The sequence below is a fragment of the Silene latifolia genome, chromosome Y, assembly GCF_048544455.1.
Source record: "Silene latifolia isolate original U9 population chromosome Y, ASM4854445v1, whole genome shotgun sequence".
Classification (NCBI taxonomy): Eukaryota; Viridiplantae; Streptophyta; class Magnoliopsida; order Caryophyllales; family Caryophyllaceae; genus Silene; species Silene latifolia.
In genome coordinates, this window is record NC_133538.1 from 175,842,031 (window position 1) to 175,861,650 (window position 19,620).

A 19,620-nucleotide genomic window follows, 5' to 3' on the forward strand; every position below is an offset into this window, starting at 1 on the left:
CCGGGAAGCAGTTAATGATTGTGGGTTACGGGATGTGGTCTTTGAAGGCTATGAGTTTACGTTTGATAATGGGCAAGCTAATGAGGCAAACAGGCAATGTAGACTTGATAGAGCTATGGGGAATGAGGGGTGATTTGAGCTGTTCCCCTATGCACGAGTTGAACATTTGGTTAGGGAATGGTCAGACCATTCCCCTATCAAATAATGGCTGTAAAGAAGAAGGGACGGGAGGGATGGGAAGAAGTTGTTTCGATTTGAGCAAGTATGGATTGAAGAAGAGGAGTGCGAGGATACCATTCGGTTAGCATGGGGGAGGGGTGATGGTGAGATTATGGATAGATTGAGACGGTGTGGGGAGGAGTTGATTGCTTGGAAAGGCGTGAGTATTATTAAGGTGATGCGTGATATTAAAAAGAAAAGACGTAGGCTTGTTATTCTCAATGAAGGTGCGAGGACACCTGCTTTGCTGAAGGAAAGAAATGAGCATGTCAAGGAGATTTCGAAGCTGCTTAAACAAGAAGAAATATTTTGGAAGCAGCGATCGAGGGCTATTTGGTTAGAGGAAGGAGACAAAAACACAAAATATTTTCACCTGAAAGCGACACAACGCAAGCAGAAGAATGCTATTCTGAAATTGATCGATGATGGAGGAGTATGTCGTATGGGGACGGAGAACATTGAAGCAGTGGCGTGTGATTATTTTGAAAATTTATTTCAAACAGATGAGCCAAGTAATTTTGAGGAGGTCCTTGAAGGGGTGGCTGGGAGAGTTACGGAGTCTATGAATAATATTCTACGAGCTGACTACACCGAGGAGGAAGTAATTCGGGCACTGGAACAGATGCACCCGGATAAAGCGCCGGGGCCAAATGGAATGAATGACTTATTTTATCAGACATATTGGCACATTGTTGGACCGGCTGTGCTTAAGAAGGTGCTCGGAATTCTGAGAGGTGGTCAATTCCCGCCAGGTATGAATAAAACTTTTATTGTTCTTATCCCTAAGGTGAAGAGTCCTGATAAGATGAGCGAGTTCCGTCCCATTAGCCTTTGTAATGTTGTGTATAAGCTTGTGTCGAAAGTCCTCGCTAATAGGTTGAAGCTTTTTCTTGGGGAAATAGTGTCGGAGAACCAAAGTGCGTTTACCCCGGGGAGATTAATTACGGATAATACTCTTATAGCCTTTGAAACTTTCCATCATATGAAGGATACACGCCGGGGTGAGGGACACATGGCTCTTAAACTCGACATGGCCAAAGCTTACGATAGGGTTGAATGGGGTTTTTTAGAGCGGGTCTTGCAGCGGATGGGATTTGAGGCTCAGTGGACTAATAGAGTGATGATGTGTGTTCAGACGGTCTCTTTTGCTGTACTTGTTAATGGTAAACCTACGAGGGAATTTCGACCGCGACGAGGCCTACGCCAAGGGGATCCGTTATCACCATACCTATTCATTTTGTGTGCCGAGGTACTTTCGAGTCTAATGAGAAGGGTAGTTGAAAACAGGACTATACACGGCATTAAAATTGCGAATGAAGCACCAATGATCTCTCATCTTCTATTCGCTGATGACAGCTTATTCTTTTTTAAAGCCAATTTGGACGAGGTGCGGGTTGTGAAAGGGATTTTGACGACTTATGAGATGGCAACAGGTGAATTTTGATAAAACGACGGCGTCTTTTAGTCGAGGGACGGGGAGGTTGAGGAAGGAACAGGTGGCTAGTGAATTAGGTGTGCGCGTGGTTGATAATCCGGGTAAGTATTTGGGATTGCCCACGGTGCTAAGTCATTCTAAGCAAGCCCTTATGAGTCTATTACGAGATAAACTTAGCAAGAAATTACAGGGGTGGCGAGGGATGTTACTTTCGAAGGCCGGTAGAGAAGTGTTGATAAAGGCAGTTGCCCAATCAATCTCTACCTACGCAATGAGTGTCTTCAAACTCCCGAGTGCTTTTTGTGAGGAATTGCGATTGTTGGTCTCAAGGTTTTGGTGGGGCTCGGAGGATGGGAAGCGCAAGATTCCATGGGTTGCTTGGCAAAAGCTCTGTAGGTCGAAACACCTTGGTGGCTTGGGATTTAGAGACTTTCATAAATTCAACACGGCAATGCTCGGAAAACAAGCATGGAGACTTTTAACGGAAACTGACTCACTTCTTGCTCGTCTGCTAAGGGCGAAATACTATCGAGGAAAGTCATTCATGAAGGCGGGTTTAGGACATAATCCGAGCTACACTTGGAAAGGAATATGGGAAGCCAAGGAGGTGCTGAAGAAGGGGGCCTTGCGTCGGATAGGAAATGGGATGGGTACTAAAATATGGGGTGATCCTTGGATCCGAAGCTCAAACTCGGGATATGTGCTATCGCCTAGAGTGAATGGGGAAGAGGATTTGATGGTCTCTGACCTTATTGCAGCTGATGGGAAGTCATGGAATATGCATAAGGTACGCTCACTTTTCTTGCCCTTTGAACAAGACGAGATCCTTCATATGAAATTATGCGGAGGAAACAAGGACGATATTTGGTGCTGGAGACTGGAAAAGGACGGTATCTACACCGTAAGGTCTGCATATCGAGCTCTTATGAATGATGGGAATGCTGACCAAGGGCCGTCTGACTATGCCCGGAGTAAATTGTTATGGAAAGGGATTTGGAGTGCGAATGTGCTTCCTCGAATTAAAATTTTCTTTTGGCAACTATGCAATGAAGCAATTCCTACAAATGAAAATGTCGCAAAACGAATCCAAGGCCATAACGCTATTTGTCCGGTCTGTTTGGCTGAGGTGGAGACTTGTCTCCATCTCGTCAAGGGTTGTGGTTGGGTGGGAGGGATTTGGGATGGGCTAGGTTTGGAGCCAAAGAAGGAAGTTGGGCATGAGAGGGTGAGGGAGTGGGTGGAGGATTTGCGGAGGGAGATGGGGGCAGAGGAGCGAGGGAAGTTAATGACGAGATGTTGGGCGATATGGGAAGCTAGAAATAACTTGGTGTTTGAGCAAAGGGCGTTGAATTTGGGTAATACGAGAAGAAGGGTGGAGGAATTGTTAATGGAGTTGGAGATAGGGATGTCGAGGAGGAGTAATGGGCCTGTGGGGAATGGCAGGAAAGGGTGTAATAAGGAGAGTGTGGAGGGTAATATATTAGGAAGGGAGCTGAGTGACGGCAGATTGGAGGAAGAAGGGGTACGCATAATGTGTGATGCAGGGGTAAAGGAGGGATGAGGCGTGGGTTTGGGCGTGGTGTGCTGGAACCAGGAGGACGCAGTACAGTGGGCAGTGATGGTACGGAGACGAGGCATGGCGGAGGCAGACGAGGTAGAAGCAGAAGCAATCCTTGAGGGCGTAAAGGAAGCAGCTATGAGAGGAGTAAGACGAGTTGTTGTGGAAAGTGACTGCAAATCCGTCATTGATATCTTGAAGGATGGAACGAAGGGACGGAGCTTTCTACATTTACTTGTTGATGAGATACGACAATTTTGTGGCAACTTTGATTTTATTGTTTGGCGTTATGTAAACCGTAAGAACACCAGAGTAGCTCATGATTTAGCTCATTTGTCAAATCATGTAATCGGTAGGAAAGTGTGGGAAGGTCGACTTCCGTGTAGGTCTGAGTTTTCATATATGCAAATTTAATCCCTCTTTGGGGTTTTCAAAAAAAAAAGGGCTAAAGAAGGCCAAACACTTCTTGTAGAATATCTAATCTAAGTCAATCGAGATAACAAACACAAACAATCCTAACCAAAACAGTTTTGGTTACTATTGACATTTTCAAAAGGTAGGAAATAAACCAAATCTGGATAACAAAAACAACTAGGATATCTTCCCCAAATTATACTACTTCACTGCTATTATAAATAACGTACGTGTTACATAATTATTTGTCACTATTAATTGCTGAAGCATCAATTAATTAAACTCGCCCGTTACCTCTACCACCGCCATCGGTTACATCTCGTTGCCCACCGGTAAGGTTCCTTAACATCATTTTTTTTTATCTTTTATGTTTTACTATTTGAAAAATGTTATTCCGGCCATTTGACTTTAATTATAACTTTGACCAAGAGTTGTCGTCTTGATAAGTCAACAAATTTGACAAAGCACTTTTACCTCTATATAAAATGGTCAAAGTTTAACATTTTGATCAAAGTTGATAACAAATAGCTCTAAATTTAAGTTTGATAAAACTGATCCAATTCAATTCTTTTTTTTTTTTTTTTTTGGCAAGTTGAAAACAAGGATTTTCACATATTCATGGCCTCACAGGCGAGACCATGAGCAGCCTTATTCAGACTCCTAGGGCGAAAGCTAACGCATAAACAATGAAAATCTACACATAACGCTAAGATATCTTTCAGTACTCCTTTAACCTGGCGATGAGCTTCTTGAAGACCTGCAATTTGCGCAACCAATTGTAGGCAGTCAGATGATAAATCCAAATGCAGCAAACCACGATCCCGAGCCCAGGCCAACACTCTTCTAACCCCCAGGGCTTCCGCCTGAAGTGCTGATTCCGCCCTTAATTTAGTCATCCCTTCAAAAAAGGACTCGCCCTCCACTCCAGTATAGGCCACCCACCAAATTCCGGCTTCACCTGATTTCTTCCAGCCTGCATCCACCTTAACCCTCGTGACCTCACAGTTCCTTGCCTCACCTATAAGACGGTAAGGATAGCCCTCTCGAATCCTCTTAAGCTCCGCCACAGTTTGGTCCCTAACATCCCCACCCTTTCCCATCGATCCTTTTTCCTTCAACTCACTAATGTTCATCACCTCGCTCACTGTTTGAGACCAGACTTTGTAGTAGCCTCCCGGATGAAAAACATCTCCTCTAAACATGATATTATTCCGGGCAGCCCAAATATTCCATAGAATAGCTAAAAATTGAATCACACACTTTTCCCCATCCGCCAGTTTGTTAAGGTAAGTGATCCAATTAATGATCCACCCATCTAACTCCATATTCCCCAAACAACTTGGGGTAATTCCCAGGGCCGACCCAACCCAGATCCTTTTTACCATTTCACAGTCTCGAAAGAGATGTGTCAAAGTTTTCAGAGTAGGATTCTGCCCATTACACAGACAACATGAATGGTTTTCCTGCAAATTCCGCCTGAGGAGCTCTCTTCCTATTGGTAAAGTCTTTGAAAGGATTTTCCAAAGCAAAAACTTCCACTTTCGAGGTCCGGGGAGACGCCATAACCTGGATTTACAAAATAGCTGTCCCTTAGTACTTAACCGTTCTTTATCCTTAGTTGTCCCTTTAGCATCCATAAAGCTCTTAAACACCACTCCATACCCACTCTTCACAGTATACTCCCCACTTCCAGTGTGTATCCAATACATCTCATCCTCTTTCCTTGAGGCACACCAAGGAATAGCAAGAATTTTGCTCGCGTCTTCTGCTTCAAAAATTTGCCTTATTTTCTCCTCCTTCCAATCCCCATTGCCGTAGTATAAATCCCTAATTCTCAAATCTTTCAAATGAGCAAACTCAGGCCCCAAAATCCTGTTATTTGGCTCCGGAGTCTCACCATTTACCCATCTAGTACTCCACACATTCAAGTTTGACACGAAGCTAGGTTTCCAGCCTATATTATTTAAAATGAGATTAAGTCCATACCTGATGCTTCGCACACTCCATGACCCATAGCTCCGTGTCTTGATCACGGCTTCCCCTATAAGTCCACCGTTCCCCAGCACCAAATCCCTAAAGCTTTTGCAGAATAAAGAATCTTGCTCCCCTAAGATTCGCCATGCGTGTTTCGCGAGCAGAGCTTGGTTTAAACACTCAATATTTCGTATCCCCAGACCCCCACTGCTTTTTGGTTGGCTAAAAAAGTTCTTACTACACCAATGAGTGACCTTCCCCGATCTGCATCCGGCCCACCAAAAATGTGACAAAAGAGAATTAATTTTCTTTGCCACACTTATCGGTATTTTGAATACCGATAGAAAGAAATTAGACAAGTTCGATAGAACAGATGAGATCAAGGTCAATCTTCCCGCTGGTGATAGGAAAATTCCGTTCCAAGATGACAAACTCGTTTTGTGACATTTTCAACCAATCCTTTAAAAACATCCTTCTTTGCACCATGTAGATCAGTTGGAATCCCAAGATACTTTCCAATTCCTTTATTATTTCTAATTTTCAAAATCGGGAGGCATTTTGTAGCCCTTCCCAATGTAGTGCTTGGGCTGAAGAGTACCCCAGACTTTTGTTCGTTTAAAACCTGTCCTGAAGCTTTACAATAGTTTCTTAAGATCTGAACCAAATTTAGCACAGAATCACCTTTATCTTGCAGAAAAAGACAGAGTCATCCGCAAAGAAAAGGTGCGTCAGGGGCTCAACCTTCTTACATATGTTAATACCCCGTATAGAGCCAGATAGTTGAGCCTGCACCATATTACTAGACAAGACCTCCATACATAAAATGAAGAGATAAGGTGACAAAGGATCCCCTTGACGTAACCCACACCTAGGTTGGAATTGTTGAAGCGGAGCACCATTAAAAAGAATCTCATACGAAACCGTACTCACGCAATTCATAATTAGGTTTATGATTTTGTTAGGGAAGCCAAAGCATTTGAGAACAGCCCTTAGGAAATCCCATCTTACTCTATCATAAGCTTTACTCATGTCTGCTTTGAAAACCAATCTCCCATATTTACCTCTCTTATGTGAATTCACTCTGTGAACAGCCTCATTTGCCAGCAAAATATTATCACTGTTTAATCTCCCTTGAATAAAAGCATTCTGAAAATCACTCACAAGATAAGTCATGATTTTTGCTAATCTGTTAGTCACACACTTAGTAATTACCCTCATAAACACATTGCAGAGACTAATCGGTCTATAATCCTTAACCCCTTCCGGATTCTCACATTTGGGAATAAGAGCAATAAAAGTCCTATTCATTTCCCTCAAAACCATGCCTGAGTTCAAGATTGATAGGGCTGCCTTAACAAAATCATTTTTGATTAGACCCCAACACTTTTGATAAAAGACAGCCGGTATCCCATCAGGGCCAGGAGATTTTAAAGCCCCCATTTGGAAAACAGCACATCTTACCTCTTTAGCAGTAAAAGGTCGGTTTAAGAAATCAGCATCATCTGCAGTAACACTCCTTGTGATAAAATTTAAGACAGTAGAGAAATCAGGCGATTGATTATTTGCTTCATCATGGACCCGGCTACCAATTGAAGCCGCATAAAGCTCATTGAAGGACCTCTGAAAGAACTCCTTAACTCTCAATAAATCATAAATCCAATCCCTATTCTCTCCTTTGATTCCCAGAATGTAATTACGCCCAGCCCGACCCGTGACCCAATTGAAAAAGAACTTCGTACATCCGTCACCATCAGTCAGCCATCTAACTTTCGCTCGTTGTTTCCAGTATAAGGCAGCAGCTTTCGCGAATTCTCGAACCTCCTCATTAACTATGGTATACTCCTCGTCATTCCCTTCGGTAATTGCCTTCTCCATCCCCAGCTCTAACCTTTTATCAAAATCCTCCCATTTTTCATTCCATCCCTTTCTTTTATCTAAGCTCCATTTTTTAACCATCTGTCTAGTGTGCTTTAATTTCCCTAGGAAAGTAAAGGCAGGAGACCCCCTTACTGATATCTTCCAAGCATTTTCAATAACTTCTACGCACTCCTTATACTCTAATGCCCATGCCTCCAATTTATACGGTTTCATATTCAAATTGCGCGTAAGATCAAGGTTCAACTCAATTGGGGCATGGTCTGAGATTTGAATTGGATAGTGTTTAATCCCCGTATTCGGATAAAAAGTAAACCAGTCTTTTGAAGCCAAAGCCTTATCAATCCTCTCATACACCCTCTTGTTCCCTTTCCTATTATTACACCATGTAAATTTCGGTCCCTTAAAAGGAATGTCCATAAGATCATTACTAATCTTCCAATTATTAAAAAAATGCATTCCTTGAATTGGGTTTTGACTTGAACTTAACTTATCGCTACTATTTTCGACTTGATTGAAATCTCCAACGATGAGAAAAGGGTAATCAAGCCTTTCCAACCATTCTTCCAACTCACTTAAAACCGGATCCCTTAGGTGAGCATTCTGTTCTCCATAGAAGAGAACAAGGTACCATAACTTTCCATTATATTTCTCGACAAACAAAATCATGAAGTTCTTACATTTCATCACAAGGCTCATTTTTGCCTCCCTATGCCAACCTACCCAAAGACCTCCAGATTTCCCCACGGCATCAACCCCTTCCATCATAACAAAACCTAACGACCTAAAAGATTGGCCAACATTACAAGCCTTACATTTAGTTTCAACTAAAAAAAGAAAATCATAATACTTATTATTTAGGAGCGCTCTTAGCTTAGGAATTGTAGGGGAGAGCACGTCATTAAGGCCCCTACAATTCCATATGAGACCAATCATGGGGATTGAGGAGGTTGTGATGGCCCAAACTCCGCAAAGCCACTTGTATCATTCACAGAAGAAGAGTCACTAGACTCCACCATTTCCACATCAGCCACTGACATATGAAAACCACAGCTTCTTTGCTTCACCTCCTTACCACGGATTCCATCTCCATAACATCCTCTCTTTGCCAGGTTCCTTAGATAGTCTTTTGCTTTTTCCATACTTTGCAATTCTTCACTTAGAACCCCAATATCCCAACTTGAGTACAACATTTTCTTTTCCTTGCTTGACCAATTTCTTCTTTGTACTGGATACTCATATCAGAGATATGATAGGCATCTGCTAGTCCCATAAAACCATCAGAAAAACCTGAAATCTCAATAGCTGCAATTAGTTTTGATTTTGCACCCACTGGAGGTACGTCAAACTGCCTCTGACTCTGCACAATTGGTTCAACAGTAACTCTTGCTTCATCAGTCCTCTCCACAGATTTGAACAAATCCTCTAATGGTCTCAGGGAAGAAGTTCCAGCAGTGAGCTCCAAATCCTTCCTTATAATAGCAGCAGGTGTGGTTGTCAAAGGAACATTTCCAACCAGAGTTGGCTCTATCCTGGAATCCTCCCCTATCTCAAAACCAGTGCCCACAGCAAGCCTTAAATCTGTATTAACACCACCATAAACCCCAGCATTAGCCTCCCCACTACCCCCATACACCTCAGCATTAACCTCCCTTTCCTCTTCTGAGGACACCAAGTCAATGGCTTGGCTGTGCCTAAAATCAGATGAATCCTCTGATTCTGGTCCAAGAACCGCCAAATTTATTTGCCAATTGGTAGGATAAGGATCTGGCTCCTCATCAGAAGACTCTGAATCACTGATGACAATCACTTCGTTCTGGTTATCAGCTCCACCTCCTAGCTGCCCCTCTTCTTCAACCCCATTACCAGGTATGATCTGGACAGGAGGTCCATCCTGTCTTATCTGCACAGCAGACCCATCAGGATAGTGATATATAAGTGGTAGACCTCTTGGTGGTGGTGCAAAGGTCTGGTTGTACCCTCTGTACTCATCATCAACCATAGCCCACTCAGGATTGCCTTCCACTCTGTTTTGAATAGCTTCCTGTAGCCTCTGATTACGATCCAATTCAATTCAACCTATAAATAAAGACTATAATCTAGTAAATTCCCTACAATCACAATCCACTACAAACCGGCGGATTTAAGGAGGGTTAACATGGGTGTTCCTTCCCGTTAGGGTGCCGAACAGCAACAATATTTTGGAATTATAGTTAGAAATTTTCAAGTTTCAAAATAAGCCTTTTATTAATAACAACCTCTCCAAAGGCTGTTAATCTTTTGAAAAACGATTTTACTGAAACAAGACCCATAAGGCCAGCCATAATTGCCAAAATTCCATTTTACAGTATATTTATGTTACCAGCATAATACCGTCTTATGCAAATATACATGTTTCCGGGTAGACCAAATGGGTTTACTTAGTTTTAATTAAAAAACGTGGGCTTCATATGTTTCTATATGTACATAGCTCTGTTTGGTAAAACTAACTGCTAACTGAAACCTGAAAAGGTAACTGATAAGGTAGCTGATTATTTAAAAATATGTTTGGCAAACTAACTGAAAAGTTAACTGATTTTGATGAAATGACGTAAAAAGATATGATAATTATTTAATAGTATAGATTTAAGGGGTAAAAACGGAAAATCAAATCAAATCGGGTACCTGAAATCTCAAATGCTACTCTAGGGCTCTGTTTGGTAAAACTAGCTGAAAAGGTAGCTGAAACCTGAAAAGGTACCTGAAAACTGAAAAGTTAACTGAAACCCAAAAAGGTAGCTGATAAGGTAGCTGAAAATTAAGAACCGATAAGGTAACTGATTATATGAAAAAAGTGTTTGGCAAATTAACTGAAAATGTAGCTTATTTGGATGAAATGACAAAATTATAAATTGAAGGGGCAAAAAGGGAATATAAATTAGAATCAGGTACCTGAAATCCCAAATGCTACTCTAGGTAACATTTCATTTCAGGTAGCTTTTTTTGGACAAATAAACTATTTGCCAAACACTTGCAAAAATATAAGCTAACTGAAATTTTGGTCAAATAAGCTACTTTGACCAAATATGATACCTAAAATGCTCTACCAAACAGAGTTTATGTAACATTTCATTTCAGGTACCTTATATAAGGGTGACATTAACAAATCATCAGGTTTCCTCCTCTTGATTCTCTCCATTTCCTCGTCAAAAACAAATTAAGAAACCATCATCACCATCACATACACATCAATTCCTTAATATCTTATCCCTCATCTTCCTCTCTTCTACCCAAGGTACCCTAATTTTAATCACCAAACAACCCTAATTCGATTCTTTACAATTTTATTAGGTTTTTCATCTTATTATTACTTTGTTTTTCTTGAATTACATGACGCCTTTTACATTATTGTTTTCAGATTAAATTTGTTAATTAATTATTGTAATTACTATTAGTGGAGTATTAATTAACATTATTATTTAATCATTTTTATTAATTAACATGTTAACTAATTTTTGTCAGGGAGGTGAAGGATCGGATCTTGTGCACTTTCTTCCTCCGGTAAACCGTAAACGACACCGTTTCAGGTTCGTTTCTTCTGTTTCACTCCGTTCACTATCGATGACTTCGTTTTCATTTTCCGGCGACTGATTTTTTATTGTTGTGATTTTTTTTGCAGGCGCAAATGTGAATAAACGGAGTGAAAAGTGTAAAAAAGATTTTACAGTAGAGTGAATAAGTTGAGTTGAAGATATACCTTAGGTGAGAAGATTTTCATTTTTATTCACTATACTTTATCGAAGATTTGAGCGTATATTTGTATTGTTGGAATGTAACCCCAACATTATTGATAAACTAGTAATATATAGAGTCTTTATTCATTTAGGGGGTGTTTGGTTGGGGGTGTTGAAATGGAATGGAATGGATTTGAGTGATTCTAATGTTTGGTTGGAGTATTTTGGAATGGAGTTGGAATCCTGATGGATTCTAATTCCACCCCAACCCCTTGAAATCCCATACCCACCTTCTCACTCAGGTTTCTAACTTCATTCTCCCTCCATACAATTTTAGAGTGAACCAAACAATAAATAATAGGTATGGGGTTCTAAATTCATCTCCTCATGGTATCTCATTCCATTCCAATCCATTCCGACCTTTTGAACCAAATGGGCCCTTAGAGTTATACTCCCTCCATACCAGACTAAAAGTAACACTTACTATAAACGGACGTATCACACCAAAGGTAACATTCCTTATTTGGCCCACAACATTACCAAATTATCCTTATACTCATTTGATATTTACACAAAATGTCATTACATACCCCACCTATTTTTTCCCTCTTTACCCTTACTTTTTCCACTTTTTCTTAAATACTCCAATTTTCCTTACGTTACCTTTGGTGTGGTACGGAGGGAGTATATGTTATATGTAACTAGTATTTACATTTTAAATGTTAGAAGTTATTAATAGCTCTTAATGTTACTAGATAAGTTAGGACTTAAACCTATATGTAAAGGTTAATAGTCATGCTTAGAGTAGGCAATGGGCCGTGCAAGGCCGGCCCACGTGCCGGCCCGTCGTGCCTTCCTCAAAAATTGGCCCGGCCGAGGCACGGATATTGGGCTCCTCGGGCCATGCTGTGCCAAGCCCACTGATCCAAACCTACGCCGCGGCCCGCTCAAGGCACAACCATTTTCATGCTCGGGCCGTGCCTGGCCCATGGGCTTTTCGTGCCTTGTCCGTGGGCCGGCCCATGTGCTTTATTATTTTTTTTTATTAAAAAAAAAACGTTATATAATTGATATATTTTTAGTGCTTTTTGTTTAATAAATGATGATTAATGGTTTAAATATATATTTTATTAAATATTAATGTACTTTTTGTTTAATAAATGATGATTAATGGTTTAAATATATATTTTATTAAATATTAATATACTTATTGTTTAATGAATAATGATCAATAGGCCATTCTTCGTGTCGGGCCGTGCCAAGCCCGTCGTGCCTGGTGCGTGCCGGGCTCCACCGTGCCTGAGCCGTGCCGTGCCTAGGCACGGATTTTTGAAGAAAATCGCGTCGGAGCCCGTCTAAAGCCCATTCGTGCCGTGCCCGTGCTTACTCGATTTTCTCGCTGGGCCGGGCCGTGCCGTGTCGTGGGCCGTGCCGCCCACCGACCCGCGGCCCTTTATGCCAACTCTAGTCATGCTGGATAAAGTGTGAGTGTATGCTTAATATCCGAGTTAAACATAGTTGGAAATCTTAGCTAGCAGCTAAGTGTTGGAGGATTGATTGTATTATTGTTAGGGCTCGTTTGGTTGCCCACCTAATTCATGGGAATTCTAAAATCCCATGAATTGTGGTTTTGGGAGATTGTTTAGTTCCCCCATATTTTATAAAATGGAGGAGTTTCAAACTCCATAGAAGTTTCCAACTCCTACATGGGAATTGAACTACCTACCCCTCATGGTCATTGGAAACTCCTAGGAAATAAACTCCAGTATGAGAAACCAAACATATTATTGCAATTCATGTGAATTTCGATGTAGGAGTTTAAATCACGTGCATTGCAGATTAACACCAAATGAGGCCTTAGTGTTTGAATAATAATACAAGTTAGGTTGTGGGTTAATCATGTTGGGGTACAGAGTACGGAAGCGAATAAATTCAACAAAAGATTTAAGAGAAATAATAAAAAGACAATAAAAATAACACCAAGATTTTTAGGTGGAAAAACCCTCTTTAAATAGAGGTAAAAAACCACCGGCGAGAGAGCCAAATATTTCACTATAATGATTTATGGGAATACAAGTATTTCCTCGATGGCCTATAGAAAATGACCAAATAAATTACTCTCGGAGGGTTAAATGATATTGAACACCCACAAAGATATAATATAGAGAGTAGGAATAAAGAGGAATAATAATGAGAAGTATTATGTTGTGGTTTTGTTGTGTGATTATTTTGCGGAGCAAAAGCCACTATTTATAGTGCTTGTAGGAGTAAATGAGAAAATGCGTTTGCCTTGCAATTTCTCCATATTACTTGTATTAACATTACTCCATCATCCGTTGAATGCATTTCCCATAACTTCACCATATGTTGCATGAACACACATTACTCCACCATAAGTTATTGTATGTTTCTCATAAACTCACATATTTCAATTTATTGAAATGATAAATGTGAGGCATAACTTCAACAATCTCCACCTTGACTCACATTTCCCCTTGAAATAATCTCTCTCGCCAATGAAGCCTTGTTAAGTGTGAATAATACCAGCTAAGTCCAAGCAATGGTCAAACTTAGCGGTTGTGAGTGGTTTGGTTAACATATCTGCAGGATTCTCAGTTGTATGAACCTTTTCAACGGTTAAATTTCCTGCATCAACAATATCTCGGATAAAATGGTGCTTGATATCAATGTGCTTGGTTTTTGAGTGACGCTTGCTATTTCTGGCCAAGTAGACTGCACTTTGACTATCACAAAATACTAAAAGAATATCTTGTTTTAAACCAAGCTCGCTCACCAAGCCTCGGAGCCAGATCGCCTCTTTCATACCTTCAGTCGCAGCAATATATTCTGCTTCAGTTGTTGATAAAGCCGCAATGACTTGTAATGAAGAATACCAACTAATAGCAGAGCCACAAAGAGTAAATAAATAGGTTGAGAGTGACCTTCTTCGATCTAAATCACCACCGTAGTCAGCATCAACATAACCAACTACACCTCCGGGGATCAGCTCTTTGCTTATCAAATACCAAACCAATATCAGAAGAACCCTTCAGATAACGAAGAATCCATTTAACGGCTTCCCAATGTTCTTTGCCTGGATTGTGCATAAATCTGCTAACCACACTAACAGCATAAGCCATATTAGGCCGAGTACACACCATGGCATACATAAGACTCCCAACGACATTTGAATATGGGACATGTGACATTCGTCTTTTGTCATGATCCGTCTGTGGACACTGTTCAGATGACAATTTAAAATGAGCGGTAAGAGGAGTATTGACAAGTTTACTGTCTTGCATATTGAACTCGTCGAGCATTTTCAAAATGTATCTCTTCTGTGATAGTATTAATTTCCCTGCTCGACGATCCCTGTTAATCTCCATGCCAAGAATTTTCTTTGCCGGACCCAAGTCCTTCATATCAAATTCACTTCTCAACAGAGCCTTTAGCGTGCTAGCAAGTGACTTATCTTTTGCAGCAATTAACATGTCGTCGACATAAAGCAATAAGTATATAAACGACCCGTCGGATGTCTTCTGAAAATAAACACAATTATCATAACTACTCCTTGAGTAGCCATGTCCAACCATAAAAGAATCAAACCTTCTATACCATTGTCTTGGAGACTGCTTCAAACCATAAAGAGATCTTTTTAGACGACATACATAGTCCTCTTTTCCTGGAACTATGAAACCATATGGTTGATGGATGTAAATTTCTTCATCGAGATTACCGTGAAGAAATGCAGTTTTCACATCTAACTGCTCTAACTCCAAATCATGCAAAGCAACTAGAGCAAGTAATACACGAACTGAGGTGTGACGAACAACAGGAGAAAATACCTCATTGAAATCAATGCCTTCCTGTTGATTAAATCTGCGTACAACGAATCTTGCTTTATATCTTGCACTTTCAACACCAGGGATGCCTTATTTTCTCTTAAATATCCACTTACAACTAATAGCTATCTTGCCCTCAGGTAACTTCACCAGATCCCAAGTTTCATTCTTGTGAAGACTCTCAATTTCTTCTTGCATCGCTGCAACCCATTTTGAAGAATCTGCACCGGAAATAGCCTCCGAATAATTTCTAGGCTCATTGCAGTCATTCATCTCTTCTGCAGCGGCCAAAGCATAAGCAATATTAGCGCTTTGGTCTGTATATTTTGGATTCAATTTTCTTGATCTCTGTTCAGGAAGATTTTGAGCCATGGACCATGGTTCTGGTAAACCTCGTCTTTGTGGTTGACGTGGTTGTTGTGGACTTCTTTGGTCAATGATCTCGGTTTGCTCATTGGAATTTGGCGGAGTAGAGGAAGTAGGAACATCCTCCTCTGACTTTAAGATTTTGACATCAAACTTCACCTTCTCTCTTGTATTCTCTTGATTATCTGTACCAGGATAAAAAGAAACAACTTCTTTTCTAGAAGATAACATAGCATTTTCATTAAAAGTTACATTTATGCTATGAAAGGTTTTTCGAGACTCGGGGTCATATAAACGATAACCTTTAACCCCTAAGCCATAACCCAAGAAAATGCACTTTTTAGCACGAGGCTCCAATTTTCCCTCGTTCACATGAGAATATGTAGGGCAACCAAATATTCTAAGATTAGAATAATCAACAGGGTTACCTGACCAAACTTCTTCTGGAATGTTGCAATCAAGAGATCTATTTGGGGAGCGATTTATCAAGTAACATGCTGTAGACGCCGCTTCAGCCCCAAAGTCCTTTCCCAAGCCAGAATGAGAGAGCATACAACGAACTCTCTCCATAATAGTTCTGTTCATACGTTCTGCAACTCCATTTTGTTGTGGAGTCCCTGGAATGGTACGATGTCTGGCAACACCTTCCTTCTTACAAAAAACATTGAATTCATTCAAACAGAACTCAAGACCATTGTCAGTTCTTAATCTTTTTACTTTCTTTCCAGTCTGGTTTTCGATCAAAGTTTTCCACTCTTTGAATGTGGGAAACGCCTCATTCTTGTATTTGAGAAAATATGTAACACCCCCATATTCAGAGGAGCTTTAACTAGGCCTTCCTTAGCATATAAGGGCGTTACCATCTCGGTTGCCCGACGTAAGTAATCATTAAAAGTCGATAAAATTACATTTATAGTTATATTACAAGCGTTACAACCAACTTAACAAAATAAATATACAACTCGTAAGCTACACACTATCCCTATCAAAACTCGTGAGGACTCATCAAGCCAGAACTCCAGCTATCAATGCTATCAACACCTGCTAAGACTGACTGCTCACCATAAGGGATCACGGCAGACACATAAAACAACAAGACAACCACACAAGGTCAGTACTGAGATAAGACATGACAAAACCAACATCATCTATCAACACAACACAGCACAATCGGTCACACACACAATCACACCCACTCCAATCAACCTCCGTCACCGACATCCCTTTGGACCGGACCACCCGCCATGGGGGACCGCAACCGTACCCACCAAATCCCCGCTCATCAAACCAAGCGATAACCCTGTCCCATTAATGTGCATATCCCCTCCCGTGGCGGGTTCCACGGAGGGCGAAACTAGGGTGTGAAGCCACTCCCGCAAGTGACTCCACTCGGTAGGACGCACCTCGAGAACCGAGACAACCAATCACGATACCTCCAATACAACGACAACCAACAAACCGTAAACACCAACCGATTACCGCATATACACTGCCACGCAAACACAACTACAACACAACAACCACGACATAACAATCGACACACTAGACCATCCACAGAAACTGAGTAGGCGAACCTACCTTTAAGCAACTGCAACCATTTCATGTCCACACATGCAAAACCCAGCAATCAAGCAACACCTATACACACAATACAACCATCTATCACCACCAAGCAAACCCTAACTGAAAACACAAGGCACATATGATGATGACGACATACCTACAAGAGGAAAACTGGCAAAGGACAGCTACCCGACTCAAGTTATGCACTCCTAAGGCACAAGGACCTTCAAAGGCTTCCATGGAGGTTATATGGTGAAGGGAAGGAAAGGAGGCGACCTAAGGATCTGAAGAAATGAGGCGGAAAATGATTTGCGGATTTAACAAAACATGATTATAAACCCTCGCTGAAAACCCGTTACTCGATCGAGTGGCCCCTACTCGATCGAGTATCTAAGCTACTCGATCGAGTAGCCTCTACTCTATCGAGTACCACCCCTAACTCAAAGCACAGGATGACTTTGGTACGCACTCCTAAGGACTATTACCGCTCCCAAGATCAGTCAACGCTGGTCAACGGGTCCCTAAAAGGGCGGGTATTACAGTCTTCCCCCCTTAAAAAGAACTTCGTCCCCGAAGTTCAACTCACCTATCTCAAAGCACAAGACACGGGAACACAACGACATCAATACTCTTTCGACACATGTCACTACTCCCCGGAAATATCATCCCCCATGTCATCATCATCAACTGTCTAACGCTCCATATAGATCGACCTCGACAAACTACTACTTGAAATACCAACCTCACAGCACGAAGCGGCACAACTAACGATTACCCAACACATTACGAGATTACAATTTCATTAACAACAACCATCAACATGAAATAAATCACATTAACACCACTATGTTATCCAACGATACGATTCTATTCCAACACATGACATCATAACTTGTCCCTTTATGACCGTCTTTTAAAGCACACTATCGATTTTACTTCAACACACAAATTGCCCAACGAACAAATGCAAACAATTATAACTTCATACAAGAAATGTAACCAAAGTAATAGAAAACCTTATAAACAAACAACAAAATAATTGCAATATCGGCCTTTTTATTTTGTGACATTACTCTTCCCCTCTAAAAAGGAACTTCGTCCCTGAAGTTCAACACCAAATCACTACACATGTTATGTACTCCCTACGTCTTGACACATATATCTAACCCATAGCATTCATTATGGACATTACTCATTAATCAGACAACCCTTAAACCATAAAACACACGCAAGCATATTCGAATAACTAGCCGCCGTCAATAATGCATGTATATATCAATTGTACATTTAGATAGGACATACACCATTCCGGTGAATTATAAATAACAGACATTACGGATGTAAAATGAATGCAATAGGAAGCAATTACTACTTCACTATTTGTTACAAATACGCATCTAAAATCCAAACACGACCTCCAACATATGAAATTAACGGTTTCAATATGTTACTAATCATCAATAACCATGTTAAACACCAAACATGTAATTATAGAACCATTAAACAATTTTAATTTTACGAAAAGTTCTTGTAACAGTGCTACTCGATCGAGTATATAAAGTACTCGATCGAGTGTCTTGGCTACTCGATCGAGTAGCCCTGAGATCAGAATACCTCATTTCTGTCACACCTGCAGCTACTCGACCGAGTATGGGGTACTCTGTCGAGTACCTACAGGTCAAAATCTTAAAAATTCCTGTCATAACATCGTATATATACATAAAACGTCACTGAAACACGAGTCGGAATGACAACCGACCCCCAAAATCCTGCAAATAAGGTCAAACTAGCAAATCCGGCCTTATGGCCATCCATACAAACCAAAATAAAAAGTTCTAACTAACAACGACTACTATCGTCCAACACCATCAACCATAAACAAGGATAAAGGATAGCAGTATCACTCCTCCTGCTGCTGCGCATCCATCATCTCATCTCCACCACCCTCTCCTCCCGACGACCCAATACCCGCATCAACCCCTGCTCCAGCTCCAGGACTCACATACCATGGGGTCAAGCCACCATAAGCAAAGGACTGAGGTGTCCCCCCAGGCTGACTGATCCACCCCGTAAGAGTGGAAAACCCCACTATAGTCCCCAACTCCGCTCCGCCACACTAGATGCGGTCCCTCGGTCCCAATCCCCTGAGTGTACGCCATCTCATGCATGTTCCGGAGTGTCAAAGTAGATGACACTCTCTCTGCCAAGTAGCTCGATCGCGTCTCCGGGGTGTCGAGGTAGGGGTAACAAGGAAAAGGGTGTTGCTGCGGTGGTGCTGCCGGCCATGGTCTAGTCTCAGTTGTCCTCTCCCTCACCCGACGAGGTCCTCTCCCCAACCTGGGTCTCTCCTCCACCACTGCCACATTCTCCCCCTTCTTCGGCTCGGGCATCACCTGAAGGATCGTGTCATCGATGAGGTATGTTTGCAACTGCCGGGGCATATCATCATCCTCCTCCTCCTCATCGGAGTCAACAGCTACCACCACCGGGTCTAACGGCTCTGTCGGTGGGAGGTGCTTAGGAGCCGGGATCCTCATCCAGCTCATACCCCACACCCTCCAAGCTAGGCCACCATCGGCTAAAGTTCTCAAACATTTCAGGTCGAGGTAGTAGTCTCTGTCCATCGTAGGCACCGGTGTAGATAGAGGCACGTACTCCGAA

The 19,620-nt window shown here is 41.4% G+C and overlaps 2 protein-coding genes and 1 long non-coding RNA gene across 3 annotated transcripts; 2 read left to right on the forward strand and 1 right to left on the reverse strand.

Moving 5' to 3' along the window:
* Nucleotides 1–3,272: 3,272 nt before the first annotated feature.
* Nucleotides 3,273–3,626, forward strand: LOC141629479 (uncharacterized). Its single transcript, XM_074442471.1, has one exon. It carries the CDS (start codon nt 3,273–3,275, stop codon nt 3,624–3,626), a length of 354 nt encoding a protein of 117 aa, XP_074298572.1.
* Nucleotides 3,627–4,234: 608 nt separating this feature from the next.
* Nucleotides 4,235–8,617, reverse strand: LOC141629480 (uncharacterized). Its single transcript, XM_074442472.1, has 4 exons — nt 8,455–8,617; nt 6,342–8,302; nt 6,113–6,255; nt 4,235–5,864 (listed from the first exon to the last, which is right to left on the reverse strand). Exons 1-4 carry the CDS (start codon nt 8,615–8,617, stop codon nt 4,235–4,237), a joined length of 3,897 nt encoding a protein of 1,298 aa, XP_074298573.1.
* A 2,017-nt stretch (nt 8,618–10,634) lies between these two features.
* LOC141626217 (uncharacterized) lies at nt 10,635–11,218 on the forward strand. The gene is made up of 3 exons (XR_012535840.1): nt 10,635–10,749; nt 10,977–11,041; nt 11,134–11,218. It is a non-coding gene; the product is annotated as an uncharacterized LOC141626217 (long non-coding RNA).
* Nucleotides 11,219–19,620: the final 8,402 nt, after the last annotated feature.

Excerpts from the sequence above, each read along its gene's own strand:
- LOC141629479 (XM_074442471.1), top strand. The coding sequence starts at position 3,273 with ATGGTACGGAGACGAGGCATGGCGGAGGCAGACGAGGTAGAAGCAGAA.
- LOC141629480 (XM_074442472.1), bottom strand. The coding sequence starts at position 8,617 with ATGGAAAAAGCAAAAGACTATCTAAGGAACCTGGCAAAGAGAGGATGT. Across the intron at positions 8,303-8,454 it reads TTCTTCTGTGAATGATACAA|TTGAAACTAAATGTAAGGCT; the intron begins GTGGCTTTGCGG and ends TTCTTTTTTTAG. Across the intron at positions 6,256-6,341 it reads GTATTAACATATGTAAGAAG|ATCTTAAGAAACTATTGTAA; the intron begins GTTGAGCCCCTG and ends AATTTGGTTCAG.